Source organism: Lagopus leucura, unplaced genomic scaffold (assembly GCF_019238085.1).
Source record: "Lagopus leucura isolate 7727_CA_CO unplaced genomic scaffold, USGS_WTPT01 Super-Scaffold_774, whole genome shotgun sequence".
NCBI lineage: Eukaryota > Metazoa > Chordata > Aves > Galliformes > Phasianidae > Lagopus > Lagopus leucura.
The window spans coordinates 3501047-3518481 of record NW_024962258.1 but is presented as its reverse complement, the minus strand read 5'-3'; the positions used below and the strand labels follow the sequence as shown (position 1 = coordinate 3518481).

Genomic DNA, 17435 nt, shown 5'->3' with positions numbered 1-17435 from the left:
CATTAGCTGTAGTAAAGCTTCATACTTCTGCTGTTAATATAAAAACCATCTAAAGGGGTGAGAATGGAAATCATCAGTCTTTCTAAAGAAAATTGCTGGCTTTTATTTGTCAAGATTCTAACATTTTTTTCTGTTCATAAGGAGACAAAAGATGAACAGTGGAAACGAGCTATGGATTACTTAAATGTTGTCAATGAACTCAATTACATGACACAGATTGTTATCATGCTCTATGAGGATCCAAATAAGGTATTTGAAATGTATGAATGCCTTCAGAAATGAGTAGTGCTAAGCCTACATATTAAAGTGTAAACCTATTTATCATTTTCTCCAGGAACTTTCTTCGGAAGAACGTTTTCATGTAGAGCTGCACTTTAGTCCAGGAGCCAAAGGCTGTGAGGAAGATAAAAATTTGCCATCTGGATATGGATACAGACCTGCCTCCCGAGAGGTAATAATTAGGCCTATATTTCAAGCAAAAGTTAGTTTTTCTGAATGCAGAAAACCAATAGTGGAAATTTTTAGGTTAAAAATACAAGTGTGATTTTCTTTTTGGTCCACTTTGAATGAACACAGATAATTTAAGCCTTCTGCGGCTTTGCCAGTCTGAACTAGGAATACAAAGTACTCTTTATATGAAAGGTGGTAGCAATGCTAGTGTCAGATCAATGATATTCTGGCAACTGAAAGAAACATTCAAGAAAATACGGTAGTTTAGCATGCTTATAAATACAGATTATTGGGGAGTGCTTAATATTTTCGAGGTTGTATGTATAGGTGTGTGGAGTTACCACATGATTTCTGAGAACTGAATGAAAGCAAGGCGGGAATTCAAATATTGACTTGCAGGGCTAGAATTTTACCACTGTGGAAACAGAAAATTGAAGTGGGATATGTTGGCTGAATGGTTTGACTAATTAGAAACCCACTGTACAGGCAGTGGTTAGTTAGGAGCAAATACACATGGGTTATTAAAGTCTATAACAATATTTATTTTATAACTAGTTGTGCAGTAATTTGTGATTTATTTGCATCTTTAAAATCAGCTTGTGTTGTGTTTTTCTAGAAGGTTAATTTAGTAACCACTTCTGTCTACATGATACAAGGTGTGCAGCTAAATTGGAAAGAATTATGTATTGTTTATAGAATGAAGGCTCGAAGAAAACCTCACATAGAAATGATAGTGATGAGGAGGCACATACTTCTAAAAGGGATGAAACAGATCGGTCAGTAGTGATGTTCAAGCCAATGGTATCAGACCCAATTCATATACACAGAAAGTCACCCCTTCCGAGATCCAGGATGATTGGTTCTGTTGAAGTAAGTGTTTATGTTTTGGAGAATATCTTTCACAGAAGTTAACTTCTGTTTTTCTTAACAAAACGATAACAAGGGTAATTCTGTTTTCAGTTACACATAATGTTAAATATGGTGTTCCTCAATAGCAGTAATTTGCCTGAAGGATTTTGTTTTTATGAATGATTATTTTTCCATGAAAGACGTATGTCCTTTTTTTCTTTTCAAGCCATATTAGAAAAAAATCCATATTTGAAGATGTGTGTTTTGGTTGAAAAAGTCTTCATCTTCAAACTAACTTGTATTGTTTTTGTATTCATCCTTACAAGACATCTGGTACTGGGAATTGAGAAAACCTTCAGGGTGATCTTGCAGAGAGGGAACAGAGGGATTGGTGGGGGTTGGGGGGGGGAGGAAGGAGAGGAGAGAGAAAATGTCTTCGGCTGTATTTGTTTTCACGTGGAGTGGAAGTGACTCCACTTGTGCAGCATTTGCATTTGAAGGTAAGAGAATAAACTGTAAGTGGTTTTTTTGTTATTGTTGTTGTTTTTAATGGATGGGGTTTGCATTTCATGAATTCTTTAGATAACAGCTTGAACAGTGTAGTCTCCTGCCTTGAAGGCCATGACATCTAGGTGTGCTTCACGGATATGGCTTTAATGTCACAGAGGTGGGGAATGCATAGCATTGTCACTGACACCACTTGCGCGATTGAGTGGCAAAGCTTCAGTTGGTGCATAGTGGCACTTCTGCGACTTTAATGCTAGAAGCAGACTAACAGCTTCTTATTGCCTCATTTTTAGTTGCTTAAAGCCATCAGAACTTAAGATTCACACCAAAACCTTTTCCTTTCATGTTTGTGTTGGGAATGGACTGTTTGTATGCGCTGCAAGTATTACAGAAGTAAGATTTGCAAGTTATTAGTTGGTTATTAGTAGCGCAGAGAGAAAAAGGTGCATGGTTTCCTCCTGTAAGGATATCTGTATAACTTCATGTGACTTTCATAAATTAACAAAGATAATAAATGTGAATGTCTTACATTTCCTATTTCCGAGTTTTATCATAAACAAATGCTCACAACATCAGTATTTTAGATTTTTAAATGCTGTTTTCAGTGTGATCATGCAAGCTCCCCTCCTAGTTATGAGTTCATATACACAAAATTTTTTAGATTAAAGGTTAACCTTTAATTAATTAATTAACCTTTATTTATTTATTTAAATTAATTAATTTAATTAACCTTTAACCTTTTTGATTTTTGTGAATCATATAGAAGTTACTTTCAAAAGATATCAATAACATGAATTGCTAAATTTTGACTGTGTGAGTAACAGATGTCTGGATACTGGATAGAACATGTTCCAGCTTTCAGTGATTGTCTATTAGCTGGAATATTCAAAGAAGACGTATACTGTGAGGGTTGGTTTTTTGTTTGTTTTTTTTATAGGAAAGTTGAAAGTTTAATCTGGCCCACTGAAATCTGCAAAACCAGTATTTGGAATATTTATACCAAATGGTATTTTTCAAGTGTTTTAAAGAAGTGATTTTACTGAACCTTAAACTGCAACTGCCTTGAACTTTTTTTTTTTTTTTTTTTTTTTTTTGGTCTTTAAGGCAATTCTCTTTTCCTTTATATCCGTTAATTTGAAAGGACACTGTCAGGTGTTAGATGGAAGTTTAAATCTGGGACATATTTTTAGGAATATGGCTGAATATTTCAACTGTGATTGAATAATGAAAAAAGAGTTCTAGGGTTGAAATCAGAAAGTAAGGCTCATCAGTGTTTGAAATAAAAATCTCAATTGCCAAAATTGTTGTTCACTAATGATATGTGTTATTTTAGGGCTTGTGGGACTCAGCCTGATGCTGTCTTCTCTTTAAGTCTTACAGCTGTCTAGCTTCAGATAATGTTTAGATGGTATTTGGGACTGGAAATCTGCTAGAAGTCAGTCTGTATTGCCTACCAGCCAGCTAGAAAGTCTCAAAGGCAGTTAAAAAAATTAGTCTATTAGATAAGACTATACATAAACTAGAAATGAAAACTCATAATTAAATAGGCAAGCTCGATGTATTTAGATGAGAAAAACTATTAAACAGTACGTCAAGGTTACCAGTTACTGGTGCCCACTCTTTTTTCTCTCATGCCATTTAATAAGTAATCTACCAGAAGTATGATGAAAGTGATGTATTAAAAGATAGTTGATTGAGTGGAACTGGTAACTTCCTAGTATTTTAATAAAATTCTTCCCTACTCTCTGTTTAATAGTTTTAGAAGTACTACATAAAAAGGTGCGAGCAGACTGGTTTTTTTTTGGTTTTGTTTTTTTTTTTTTTTTTTTTTTTTTCTTTTCATTTGGCTCTGTTGAATCTAACTTTGCATGCTTTGCTGTTTTTTGCCCCCTTTCTCACTTCCAGGAAGAGAGCCCCCTGAGTGTGTCTAGCCCAGAGTGTATTGGTACCTGGCTGCATTACACCAGTGGTGTGGGTACTGGGCGTCGAAGACGCAGATCAGGGGAACAAATCACTTCTTCCCCTGTCTCCCCCAAATCATTGGCTTTCACATCCAGTATTTTTGGCTCATGGCAACAGGTTTTTAAACTTTACTTCATTAAACATTACTATGCATTCCAAGCAACAACCAACTGTCTTTAAGGACATCTAATCCCTTGTTACGGATTACATTTGAAGCAAATTCTTCCACTTTTTAAAATTACTTCCCGAGAATGTTTGGGGGAAAAAGAGCAAGTGCATGTTTTTCCACTGAATGTGTTACACACTTTCCTGAAAAATTGGTTTCTTTTTAGGAATTGCAAATGTTACCCCAGTAGAAAAGACACTAGACATTAGTCTACTGCCTAATAAAACAGATTTCTGCTTTGGTTTAGTTGTCCTTTAAGACTTTAAAAATGGCATTGCTTAATTTGGTGGTAGGTAAATTGAAATTTAATTTTTTTTTTTTTTTTTAATAATTGCAACCAATACCATTTAAAATAATTTATTTGGAACTTCATACTGCTGTTCAAAACTTGTTTTGCATTTATCATATTCTCAGTGGCCTGATATTAACTATTGCAGGGAACAAACTCTAGCACTAATAATTCTTGCGTTCTGTATCTGAAGGTATCTAAAACTCCCAATGCAGTACATCATCCATTGTCTTGTACAATATTTTGAAGATTTTTCTAATTATGTGGGGGAGGCAGCTGGAAAAAAAAAAAAGGCAATTTTTTAAAATGATGGTGAAAATCCAAGATTCTTTGTATTTCAAGATATTGTTTACCTATATGACAGTGGATGGTGTTCTGTTAATCATACACTTTTTCTTTGAATTTTTTTGTAATTTCCCTTTTGTGGAAGATTATAAAACTATGTGCATAGGAAAAGTTTATATCAGTGAAGGCTGTGAGCATCTGAAGATTACACTGATTGAGCCCGTGCATGGATCAGTGATTGTATGGTGTCCTCAATAGCCTGTCTGTCTTTCCTTCCCTCCCCTCCTTTTTTTCAATACAGGCGCAGTTTAGGAGAGTGAATTTGGTAAAATAAAATAAAATGTCTCAAACGTCTGTTCTCATATCTGTCTTGGTCTGTGTCCCTTCTCATTCTGAATGCTTGCTTTGCATCACTCCATTGCAAGGAACTCATATGTGAAATGGACTCCCTTCAGAAGGGGATATTGCATGATCTTTCATGTTTCCTTTACATATTTTTACTAACACTTATCATACAGCTTATTAACACTTGTCTGTATGAAACAGGCTGCTGTATCAAGATTAAATGGACATTTCATGCAGCTGTTCTACCTTCCCTTATTTTTCTGTTGTTTTGTATTTTTTATATTCAGGTCCTATCAGAAAGCAATAGTAACTTACGAACACCAAGAACTATTCTGGAACAAAAGCAGAGCAGTCTAGGTATGTACATACAATTGAAATTTTCTTTCATGTTGGCAGTTTTTCATCTGCCTGTTGTTCTGCACAGTTTACATTCTTAAACTTCTGTGTAATAGGACCTGGTAGTGTTTTGCTATCAATAATGTGTTGAGTGTCTGCCTACTGAACTGGACAGTTTACTGCAACAGTAGTCTCTAAGTAAATCACTACTGAAAAGAGCAAATTGTTGGCACTACTGACTGAAAGAGGTAACAGGATTATTTTTAAGATAAAGTAGATTTTTTAGATGTAATTTGACACTGAGGTTTTAGCAAGAATCTTTTGAATAGAAATGACCTACAGTGGAAACTTAAAACACATTTCTTGAGGGTGCTTTAGCAAGACGAGGAGGAAAGAAGAAACAGCAAGTATTGTGAACCACTGGGGTTTTTGCACACATTCCCTCTCCTAAAATCAGTTTCTTCTTTTCAGCATTAGAATGAATCATGCTATAATTCAATCGTATCAAATTCTTTCAATTCACATGGTATTTTTCTGTTACTTCTTGGGAACTGGCATTCATATTGCTGAAATATAAAACCATGAGATCTTGCACTAATGCAAATTAATACTTTATCTTTTTTTCTTTTTTTTTTCTGTGTGTCCTTTCATGGAAAAAAAAAATAAAGTGTACAAAGTGCATAAGCTATATATACATAACTGAAAGTAGCTTTTTAATTCTTTGCAAAGATCTGGTTTTTGGGTTTTTGGTTTGGTTTGGTTTTTTTGCATGTTTAATTATTCTGTGATATTTTCCTTTCTACTATATTTTTCCATTAGTAAAATGCATACATCTTGTTTACGGAAGTAATTTTTTTATTGTGTGCTTGCTAAAGTTAAGTAACTTTCTTTTGCCAATATGACACAATATGTCTTGTGGAAGTTGATTTATTTCTATGCATAGGTCAAGGTATTACATTTGATGTTGAAAGCTGTTGCCACAGACCAGGCAATTTATTTTGGCTGTGATTAGTCACATGTGCTAGTAATGTTTCCTTTTTTGGATCATCAAAAGCAATAAAAGGAAGTATTATTGGATAGATAGTTGGTCTTCAGAAGCAGCCTATCTAAAATTCAAAAGATGAGTCCTGAGTGAAAACACTTTCTTTCAACTAATAGTGAAGAACTGAATAAAAAATAAAGCTGCTTTTTTTTTTTTTTTCCATTTCAGTCAATGTCCTATGTAAGTTCCAGATACAGTGAATTATGAGAGTTATTTTTCTCTATGTGGCTTTCAGTGATTTGTCAAAACTTCCATTCCAGTGGCAGGATTGTATGGCTGTTACAGTGGACTATAACAAGTAACAGTGGACTGTTGCATGGAGATGTATGTCTTCTCTGGAAAGGAAGTGAAGTTAACACTGTGAAACTCTTAGACGTTTTCAGTTTCTGACGTTGTCAGTGATGGTAGATGGACTGTGAACAGAGTATTTCCAATTTGATATACTTTTTGTTTGAGTTAAAGGGGAAATATTTCCATGTCTGTGGAAATGCGTGCATATTTCATTGCAGCCTGTCATCTCAAAAGCTGATTTGGATGAAAGCAATGAGAAGTATTTTCCTAGTTCATATTTGTTTCAGAACTGCAGGTTTTAAAGCACACAAGACTCACACCATCATCTTGCTTTTGTTTTTTTGTTTTGGTTATATTTACATTAATGCTAACTAGTAACTTTTCTTTACCAAATGTGAAAACAGGATAAGAAGTCACTGTGTTAAACTCAGTCCTCTCTTTGCAAATATGGCAGAGAGTGCTGTCTCATGAGTAGAAGCACAATAAATTATGGTAGTTTCAGCCTACAAGTACCTCTGACATTACAAGCATATTGTGAACCTGTCCAAGGCACTGCCAAAAGCTGCCTTTTGTGTGGTAAGAGCCATGTGCTTGCATGCTGCATGCATCCCCAATGTGAATGGACGAACACCTGGTTGTTGTATGTATTTTCTCTAACTCCCATCAGGGTCTCACTGTGCGGGCCTGTTTAGCACCTCAGTGCTCGGGGGTTCTTCAAGTGCACCTAACCTACAGGATTATGCTCGTACGCATCGTAAAAAGCTGACTTCTTCTGGCTTCGTAGATGGTATGTGCACACTCTCGCACATGCACGCACAAACCCATGTGCCACATTAAACTTCTAAAGATAAATCTTTCTCTAATGGAATCCTAGAATCCTTTGCCTTAGTATTAGTTATATGAGGTTCTGTTCTTTCGTAATTGCCCATACCTTGCTTATGTGTAACAACAGCATATTTAATTTCTGTCTCGAACATAAGCTCACAAAATTGTAACACGTGTCAGATAACTTCAACAAATGCTTTTTTTTTTTTTTTTTTTTTTTTTTTTTATGAAAACTAAGATTTTAGTTTTGAATTTCACATTTTAAATGTCAGGTTTTATCATCAATTATTGATCTTGAAGTAAATTACCTGGAGCAAGAAATGAAAGAAATGACAAAGTGATAATTTAAATACTGATGGTGAAAATTTTAGGATTCCTGACTTGTTTTTCAGTGGGGTTTGGATTACAAAAGAGCAGGAGGTTTTCAGTTTTTAATAATCTGGGGTAGAGAAGAAAGTTTTTCACTAGATTTCAGAACATACAAGTGCCAAAGGACACCTTTATAGCTCTGAGGTGAGACGGTATTCATGCTGTTTCCCCCTCTCTGTTCACTACTCAATGTTCAACTCAAACTTGATATAACGTTGTATGCCAGAATCACCAGCTCATTCTGCTTGTTTTCATACACTTCATTACACATCTTGTAGTTAGCAGCAATCCAAATTTTCTTCTTTTTAACCTCTATTTAGATTTTAGTCCTTTTCCGTGGTCCCCTCTGCATGCCACTCAGTTCTAATACCTTCTCATCTTTGTTTTTTTTTTTCTTTCCTCTTCTTTTCCTTTTGTAAAATGTCCCTCTTTTGGTAGCTGTTACAAATTTCAGGTACCTGTTTTTCTCTTTCTTAGACACCACACGCGGTTCTGCTGTTAAAAGGTTTTCTATCTCATTTGCTCGACACCCAACCAATGGTACGTTTTGCTTTTATTTTAAAAACAAAAACAAAAGGTTCCTCGCTTCATCCCTTTTATTTTTATTTCAAATATGGGGTGTACAGTATCATCCAGCCGTCTGTCATTCCTAACTTCAAGCACAATTCCAAATATATTTGTAATCATTAGATATCCTAATCCCCTTCTCTACCATTCATTAGTTAAAATACAACATCAAAATTCATTCCTCAGAAAAATTCTTGAAAAAATTGAAGTGCTGCTGTTAATCGTGATCTCTGTAATAAATTATTGTCCCCGATTTCTCATGTAATCAAGACTGTATGGAGCAAGATAAAAACAGAGATAAATCTGATCTTTATTGGGCATATGCTTCTTGATAGCTGCTGCTGCTTCTTCTTCACCTTTCTTCTGCTGAGCTGTTTCCCTGATGCAGAATCAGCCGCCTGATTCTAAAATAAATCACTGAAATGACAACTCAAGTTTATGACTATCTTCTTGAAGTGATGCTAAATTAAAAATATAAAGAAGACATTTTATTTCCATTCCTGCTTAATTGCTGTATTTATCATCAGACAAAAGTTTATTTTACCTTTTCATGTGTCTCATCAGATGTGCAAATTATTATATCTTGCACTAAAAAAGTCACAGCAAGAGAACTGCCTGTTGCTTACATTGACCTTTCAAGCTTCAAGGGTAAGAGTTAGATTGTCTTCAGACTAATATATTTGCAAAAAAGGTCTCATATAACACGTAGGACAGAGGTATATCTTCCTCTTTCTCAGCAAAATATTTCCTGCCTAACTTTATACATGATTAAATAGGACCGAAATATATCCTGTTCACAGAAACCAAACTCAGTCTTCAGTATCCACCTGATCTTAAAGTAGCTATTCCAGATTTCTTAACTGTAGTTTTAAAATAGGTGAGGCCACTGGCTGAGCTCAGTGATGATGACATCACTGAAACTGCAGTGGAAATCATCAGCATTTTTGTGTTAGACTCAAAATGAATTTGTTTAGAAACAAAGTTAAAGAAAGAGTGTTTTTGTTTTGCTTTGCTGAGAAGCAAGGTGGTCTTTTACTATATTCACTTGGAATACATAGGAATTTTTTCACACTGCAGTGCTTATTGAAGAAAAACTGGTATACTAGGAAAAATAGGAACCCATTATTTATTTTTAGAATCAAGTAATATTTCCAAAACATACAGGGTCAGAAAGGGCTGCATTTGAATATATCAATCTAATAATTGGTTACTTTCTGTTCCATTTAGCGCTCTCTTTTTGTGACTGCATTCTTTAAAAATAGATCTAAATTTCTTTTAATGAATGCATTGATTGTTCTGATTCATTTAATACAGATGTTTTCCCACACATCTTTTACAAGACTAATGCATGCTCCATGAGCTCCTATAGTATCTGAATACATTGCAGATTTCTGAGTTCTCTACTAACATAAGGACATATTGGTGTTGTTTTGTCTGTCCTATGGACTGTCATTTTTATTCTCTTTGTCCCTTTCACTCTGTTTTTTCTTACTTTTATGTTGTTATCACACCCTTTAACTCATATCAGACTCCTCCCTCTCCCACCATCTTTAGTTCAAGGAACATGGTGAAACAAGTATCTTCTGACAGTGCTTTACCTTATTTTCTGGGCCTCTGTGCAGAACACCCACACCTCTTTAGGTGCTGGTCCATTTCCTCTGTGGAATTTCTAGGCTCCAGTGGTATGTCTCTACAGCTTTTAAATGTAAGGCAGCAGGGTGGCTTTTTGAGATGCCGCGTAACCCTTTCATTGTCTTGCATTTTGATGGGGATGATGTTTTATGAGTCAACATAGACAAAACTCAAAAGTTGTTAGCTTATAGGATATTGCTTTTTGAAGGGGTACTGTCAGGCTTCTTCATCTTTAAAATTCAAACTTGTTTGTCATAAAATTATATTAAAAAGAGGTTTCATAATTTATAAAATATTCAAATAAAACACTGCAGAAAAATTTCCAAGATGTTTTTTAAGTCGTATCAGCTGTGAAGATATTGCAGCAACATGCTGGTATATGGCTATCAGCAGAATTGTCAAAACCGAATAAAAAGTTATGAAGGGGCAAATTCCTGAAAGAAAAATGTTTTTTTTTCTCTTTGTGTTAGGCTGTGAGTGCACTTGAAATTCATTTATGGTTTTCTATAACACTGCACTGTCACAGTAATAATTATTAAAAAGCCTGACATTGTCCCACTACTTTCACTGCAAAATTAAAAAAAAAAAATCATTCAAATGATTGCACGACTGTGATTTTTCTCTCAGTGTAAAGAGAGAAGTCTTAACCTTACTGTAATGCAAAGAAAGGGTTTGCGCTTTGCATGCACGCGTAGTTACTTAAGATATTAACATGTATGCCAAACATATTTTAGTGCTTACACTGAAACTTAAGTCGTTGTGTTTACATGAAAATAGAAACAAAATATGTGGAGGTGTTTCTTTTGTACTTGAAAACAAAGTTTCCATGAAATGCATAATTTTATTTGTAGTATGAATGAAGCCGACATAAGTATGCGTTGATTGATTAGATATTTGGAGTGACTGTCCCTCCAGCTTTATGGCCAAGGTGGATTCAAATATAAATATAGGCATTTTCAGGATGAAATTCTTCTTCTTTGTGCAAAGCACTGAATGAGTTAATGGGAAACACTGGATAACAGAGGAATATTGATGCTTATTTGTCTGGGGGGAGGGAACAGTTCATAGTCATAACGCTATTGCTAATAAATGTACCTTGAACTGAAACTCTAAACATTATTTCATTCACTATTGTTTCTTCATTTAAATATATCTTTTTAAGTGTAGCAACTGTAAATTTACAGTATTTAATTTCAAAGTTGTAACGTTATAGCTGTATGTTGAAAATACTAATGGATGTATTTTCTGCTTTTGAAATGCAATTGAATGAAGAGCTGTTCATTGAGTTACCAAGTATGCAGTAGTTTACAGAGCTGCAGGGTGGGTTTTTTTCCCAAGCTGTGTTTAAGTACTTGTCCTTACGTTAGTAATAGGAATATACATGGTTGCCTTATACTAATATAGAAAAACAAAGTCTAAACAATTTTTAGATTTTGGTTTGGAAATACGTACCTGGACCAATGTATGAAACTTCTGGTATTTTAAGTAAGGTTTTAAAATGCCAAAAGGTAGGTGTAAAACTGTCTTTCAAAGTTGAAACTCATTAACAAAAGGCAGAAAAGTGCAGATAGTGGTTTTCCTTTGATACATAAGGCTACAGTTTGTTTTCACAGAATAATGAAGGTGATAGAATTTGAATTCTGAAAATATATTTCTTCCCAGAAGTGGTAGCATTTGTAGTTCTTATTTTGGCTAACTGTTTACAACATAGCTGTCTTATTGCACTTACATGAATTAGTTACCTACTTGTTGTTCTGTGAGGAATGTGAATGAGTAGGAGAAATACTGCTATACCTGACTGTTTGTTGTTTTGTTTTGTTTTTTTTTTTTAACTACATTTGTCTTAGAGGAAGATTATCTTTCATTTAGAAGAGTACAACTGTAAAGTTTGCAGACTTGCACATGGGCTTTATATCCCATGATATGCTGTATGGTACCTTGAGTTTTGTATATCCTGGAAATTGGCACATCTTGTTCCAACTCCTGTAATGTTTAATATGATTTCAACAGTACTATGTCTGCATGTGCTTTGTCATGGATTAATTCTTGCTGATGCAATAGCTTAAATCCTGTCCTAAGTCTGGAAATCTCTTTTTTTATTATTATTTTTGTTACAGGTTTTGAACTATATTCCATGGTGCCTTCTATTTGCCCTTTGGAAACTCTTCACAACTCCCTGTCTTTGAAGCAAGTGGATGAATTTCTTGCCTCTGTTGCTGCTCCATCAAAGGAAAACCTACAGGAGACATGTACTGATTTGAGTTTGTAATTATGCTCACATTAAATTGTTAGATGTTGTCTAGTGAATCTGTCTAGTATTCTACAGCTAATGAGCAAACTAAGAATTTTGCTTTAAAAGGGGGAAAAAAAAAACAATGATACTGCAAAAGTTTAAAGTTACAGTGTATCTCACTGTACAGACACTGTTATTATCCAATGAATTAATGCTTCTGTTGACTGGTATAGTAGATCAGGGACTTTGCAAAATCATAATTCATTTATTTCCTCACATTAAGAACTTGTCTGAGCTGTCCACATTGTTAGTTGAATGATAAGGAATCCTTTCTAGTGAGCACGCAGTATATCTGCCTTTGTATTGTATCATTCTAGCAGAGTAACCTCAGGAGATTAGTTGCCTTTCATTTCTTAAAAATGTATCATTCTCTATTTATTTCATTAATACTTAATGTTTAGCGTGTCGAGTGCTTTGCCATTCTCTATTTATTTCAGTACTACTTAGTGTTTAACCTGTGGAGTGCTTTGCCATTACTCTGTGTTTTTTTTTTTAATGATTTGTGCAGTATGTTTAATGCTTAGGTGGTCTTGAAGCTAAATGAAAACTGAGTTTTCCGTGTGTGTGTGTCTCTGGGAAGATGGTTTCCCATTTGCAAATCTACTGCTGTTTCTTCAGAAGCAGTTTCAGTTGGGTCCAGTTGACCGCTTGTTAGCACAGTTATAATTTGTATGTCAGCTGAGTGAAAAACAATCTTGAGGAAATGCTTACAAACTCATGCTTTGATGAGGAAAAACTTGTACTTGCCGATGAGAAAATTTGTTACATGGGTGCTAGGATTTTTCCTTTTTTTACTATTGCTTTAGGTTTATACACTCCATATTTGAATCAGTAACTAATTTGATAGCATGGGGCTCCTATATGTAGGAGGGGAGATCAATTAAGAAAGCTGGTTTTACTGGAAAAGTTCTCAGTAGGTCATAAGAATGTCAAAGTTCTCAGCTATTTAAAATGCCTTGTTACGCTGGTTGGGAAGACAGTGTTACTTCAGTAGCAGTTCAAGTTTTCACAGTACACAAGGCGTGACAGTATTTTTAAAATATTCTCTGGTGGTCTGGTTATCACCAGATGGAAATCTGACCTGACAGAATTGAGGGCATATGTGCTTTGTTCCCCCTCTGCTTTCTTACAATGCATGCAGTTGTTTGGAGAGTAATATACTGTACACACATTTCATTCACTTTCTGTATTAAATATGCATTCCAGTGCAATCTTCATCACCTGTGGGAAGTAGCATTAATGCTATTGCCAGTTTTATGTCAAGGCAGTAATTCCTGAAACTTGGATTAGTGGCAGCATGAAGTTATATCACTTTCCAAACTAAATTTTTAAAGATTTTTTTAACTGGCAATGCAGTAATCAAAAATCTGTAGTTGAGTTGCTTGTTGTATAGCAGTGGCTTTTATAGAACATGACAGACAAAACAGATAATATCCGACAGACAACAGTATTGTAGTACAATTGTTTGCATTTTTTGAAGCTGAGTGTTTTTACTGTTAATGTTTTTTGTTTGTTTGTTTTTTGGGGTTATTTTTTTGCCTTTCAGCTTCTCCAACTTACATGAGTCCATTGTCAGGAAGAAAAATTTCATTGAATACATACACCCCTGCAAAAATCCAGCCAACACCACTTGAAACTTTGCCAGAAAAGCCAGCAATAGAGAAACCAGCTTCATGTAAGTAACTTCTGTGAGGGGCAAAATTGTAAAATTTCACTGAATTATTTCCAGCAGTATTTTCATTTGGTTCGTTGGTTTTCTTACATATTATGTTGTTTCTGAGGACGGCTATTTCTTAACATTCCTTGTCTGTGAGGTCATTTTATGGGTCAATTTGAATTCAGTGCTGTTGCACAAATAGTTTTAATAATGAAACCGAACTAGTCATTATTTTCCCTTTTTCTCTGAGATGCTGGAAAGGATTTCTGTGGCATCAAAATTGATAGTTTTTCGTTTTGAAGTGTGACAGTAATATCTGGCTATCCCCAGGAGAGACAAGCAAAGGAAAATTGTTTTAATGCTAGAATTTCTAACATGAAGTATAGTAATGCTCCAGCAAAAAAAAGTTGACTGTTTCTAACTGAAGATCTCCTTGTGACAAATCTGAAGAAGGAAGAAAAATGAAGAATAATTCAAACACTGTTGCTGTGTGCGTGAATTTTGATCACTTAAAGAAAAACTTCCACACAAAGCTTGTAGAAGCAGAAATTTTATATACATGTACACAAGATCAAAGGAAAATAACATTTTTAATGCTTTTTAAAATAACATTATCTTGCCACATACAATATATTCTTCCCTTGGTGATTTTAATTACCATGATTAATTACACATGAACACGGTAAAAAGCTTTCTTTTTTTAAGTGTTGGGTTTTTGGGTTTTTAACTGAGCTCAGCTGCTCATTTGCATACAGACCAAAAGCTGCAAAAATACTTGCAAAAAAAGAAAAAAAAATACTTTTTTACCCTTTTTGACCTAAGCTGAAAACGTTACCACAATGGATTTTTCTTTGAGTTATTCAATTTGTGGATACAATTTGTTTGCAGTATCTCAGGCTTTGTATAGTAGCTGGGACCTAATGGTCCTTTTCCTGAAAAACAGTTTTAGAGCCAAAGTCATTTCATATATTTGCTTTACAAGTGCATTTTGTGATATATATTTTATACTGAAAATGTTTTGGTTTTTTTTTCTTAATATTAGTCCTTTTACATATATTAAGAGGTCTTCAAAATTGAAAATTACAATGCAAAAGTAGTTTATTTAAACAAGTGGAAGATAGTACATAAAAGATTTTCTGAAAGATGCTCTCTGAAAAGGTGTAAATGCATCACCTGAGAACTTCAAGGCCTCTGTGAGAAAGCTCACCTTCCTGTGATGGTACATGAGGCAAGAATGTTTTGTTGGAAATATGAGATGCTGAGATCAACTGCAATTCCTTTGCTTCTTTCTGTATCTCATTGCCACTGTCAAAGCAGTATGCTATTTCTTATGAAATAACAACACTTCCCTCACATTTTTCTTGCTTCTGATATTTTAGCATGCATATTCTTAAATATAAAACCTAATAATTTATTTTCTTTATCTGTACAGCTTCCAGTGAATCTTCTGTGTGTGTACCTGATGTTAAGCTATCTGTTGAAGAAGCCTCACTAGGTGAAGAACTTAGTAGTGACACTCTTTCTGAGAATAAGTGCATTTGATCAGAAAAAACTGGAAAGAACTTCTTAAATGATTTCTTAGTGTTCATTCAAATAAATAATTGATCACGCAAAAGCCATTCATGCCTGCAATTTATAGTGCATTTAAGAACCTTCTGTTTAAACAAGATTGATTAATGTGCATTGTACATACGTTTGTCAAATGTCTTTTCTCATTTTCTACATATTTCAGGAAATGCATTTATTTATCAGTTTGAACTGCACACCTCTAAAGAAAAAGCTGCACATGAACCTTTTCGTTGTCTTCAGATATTGACTGTAAACTTATTCAAAAGTAGTACGTGTTACAGAGGCTCTGCTGATGTCACTGTAATGAAGTATTGTCCGTTGTCGTTATGAACTTCTATTTTCAGGAGTTTATAATTTGCCCGCAAGTTTCTTTTGTGGGCTGAAATGTAACACACATCTTGGCTGAAAGCTTTTTTCTTTTTTCTTTTTTCTTTCTTTCTTTTTTTTTTTTAAGTTAACTACGTATCCAAAGAAATCTCTTTTGGCTGTTTTTAAAAGATAAGCAGGTGATTTCTGCATTTGAACAATTTTATATCGTATATGCTGCAATAAGTAGGCATGATGGAGTGAGTCAATGTACTTCTACTTTTGAGTCTCCTTATTTTTAATTTCTGTTTACATCAGACCTGTAACATTCAAAGTACCTTCTCTTTTGTTGTGTAGTATACATGCTTGTATACGGGTACCTGTATATCATGCAGCAGATAAAACTGTCTTTTATATGTTTTTATCAAAAGAAATCTTTTGTTTACCAAAAGGACAGCTTTATTTGCTTTGCCATATGTTTCTACAAAAAGATGATGTTAAAAAGCAGGGTTTATAAAAAAGAGAAAAGGTTACAGCTGGTCTTCTAGTCAGTTTACCCTAAAAATTGTAAATATTCTGTCTATACTGTATTCCCATCCCTTCAAAGTAAAGAGAGAGTGTGATCTGCCAGGACTCAGTTGCTGATGTTGCAAAATACTCAGGCTTGAGCATGGCATGGGGATTTCCATAACCCTGTCCTTCCAATCTAGGGGATAGACAGCAGCTCTTATTAAAGGACATTAATTATTTTGTAAGATCTGTGAGAAGCATTACCATATCAGTGGAACCTCGAGTTACTGGATTATATACAGTAATCATCCAGTCTCAGCAGTTCTGTCATTTTCTGTGGCATGACAAACCATTGATGATTACACTTATTCCAAATGTGTGAAAACAGTGTCCACTTGTTTCAGTTCAAGTGGAAGACATTTATTACTGACTTAATAAGCTATAAGTTAAAGTTTCGTGTTTAAGTTGCATAGCTTCTGAGTAATACTTTTCAGTAGGGCTCTTTTTCATCTCCAGAGCCAGTGCAACTGTAATTTTTATTCACCTTGCCACAGGGTCTGTGTCTTTACTACGTGTGAAATAGCTTCAGCACTCTGATTATAAAAACTGCTGGTTAAATACCAAAAATATGAAGGGTTTCACAGCTATATACTTAATACATTTCATTTTTGTAGTTAACTGTTATTGACAGTGTTTGTCTCGCACACAACTGAATGTACACATTGTTTACTATTTAAAAAATACTGTTAGAAGTATGCATACCATTCCAGTCAACCAAAGCTGTGGCATAACTTTTTTTATGTGCTCCTAAATAAAAACAAGGCCATTGGCAACTTGTGTCTGCTTTGTTTTCTCTTTTAAGAGTATCTTCAAAGTGTCGTCAATCGATCTTAGTGGAGAAAAAACTGCAAGTATGCTAGTCATGTACAAATGAGCCTGATTTACTCCTGGTGGTTGAAGATGTAGTGCATTTACCACTTGATGCTGAAGGCACTCCTCACAAAGGCACAGTGGCAAGCGGTCACACTTTCTGCTGTGCATCCCAATGTTCCAGAGATAACATTAAGCACAGAACCACTCTGAGTGCTTTTCTGTTTGTGCATACTGCTCTGGCAGAATAAGGACTGTACCGCACAGACACCCTGTGCATTCTACCCTTCAGAACCTGTTTCATTACGTAATTGA

General features: G+C 34.7%; 1 protein-coding gene across 16 annotated transcripts in view; it reads left to right on the top strand.

The window, feature by feature from the left end:
- The window catches only part of PPIP5K2 (diphosphoinositol pentakisphosphate kinase 2), a 50709-nt gene extending 33626 nt beyond the window's left edge, over nucleotides 1-17083 (top strand). For 4 of the 16 annotated variants that reach the window (XM_042864957.1, XM_042864956.1, XM_042864955.1 and 1 more), the window contains exons 22-31: nucleotides 142-249; nucleotides 335-451; nucleotides 1147-1320; nucleotides 3712-3885; nucleotides 5141-5210; nucleotides 7190-7309; nucleotides 8194-8256; nucleotides 12033-12164; nucleotides 13755-13883; nucleotides 15298-17083. In XM_042864957.1, the coding sequence (XP_042720891.1) occupies nucleotides 142-249; nucleotides 335-451; nucleotides 1147-1320; nucleotides 3712-3885; nucleotides 5141-5210; nucleotides 7190-7309; nucleotides 8194-8256; nucleotides 12033-12164; nucleotides 13755-13883; nucleotides 15298-15407 (1197 nt within the window). In that variant the 3' untranslated portion in view covers nucleotides 15408-17083. The other 12 variants (XM_042864970.1, XM_042864962.1, XM_042864961.1 and 9 more) reach the window with 12 other exon arrangements.
- The last annotated feature ends 352 nt before the right edge of the window (nucleotides 17084-17435 follow it).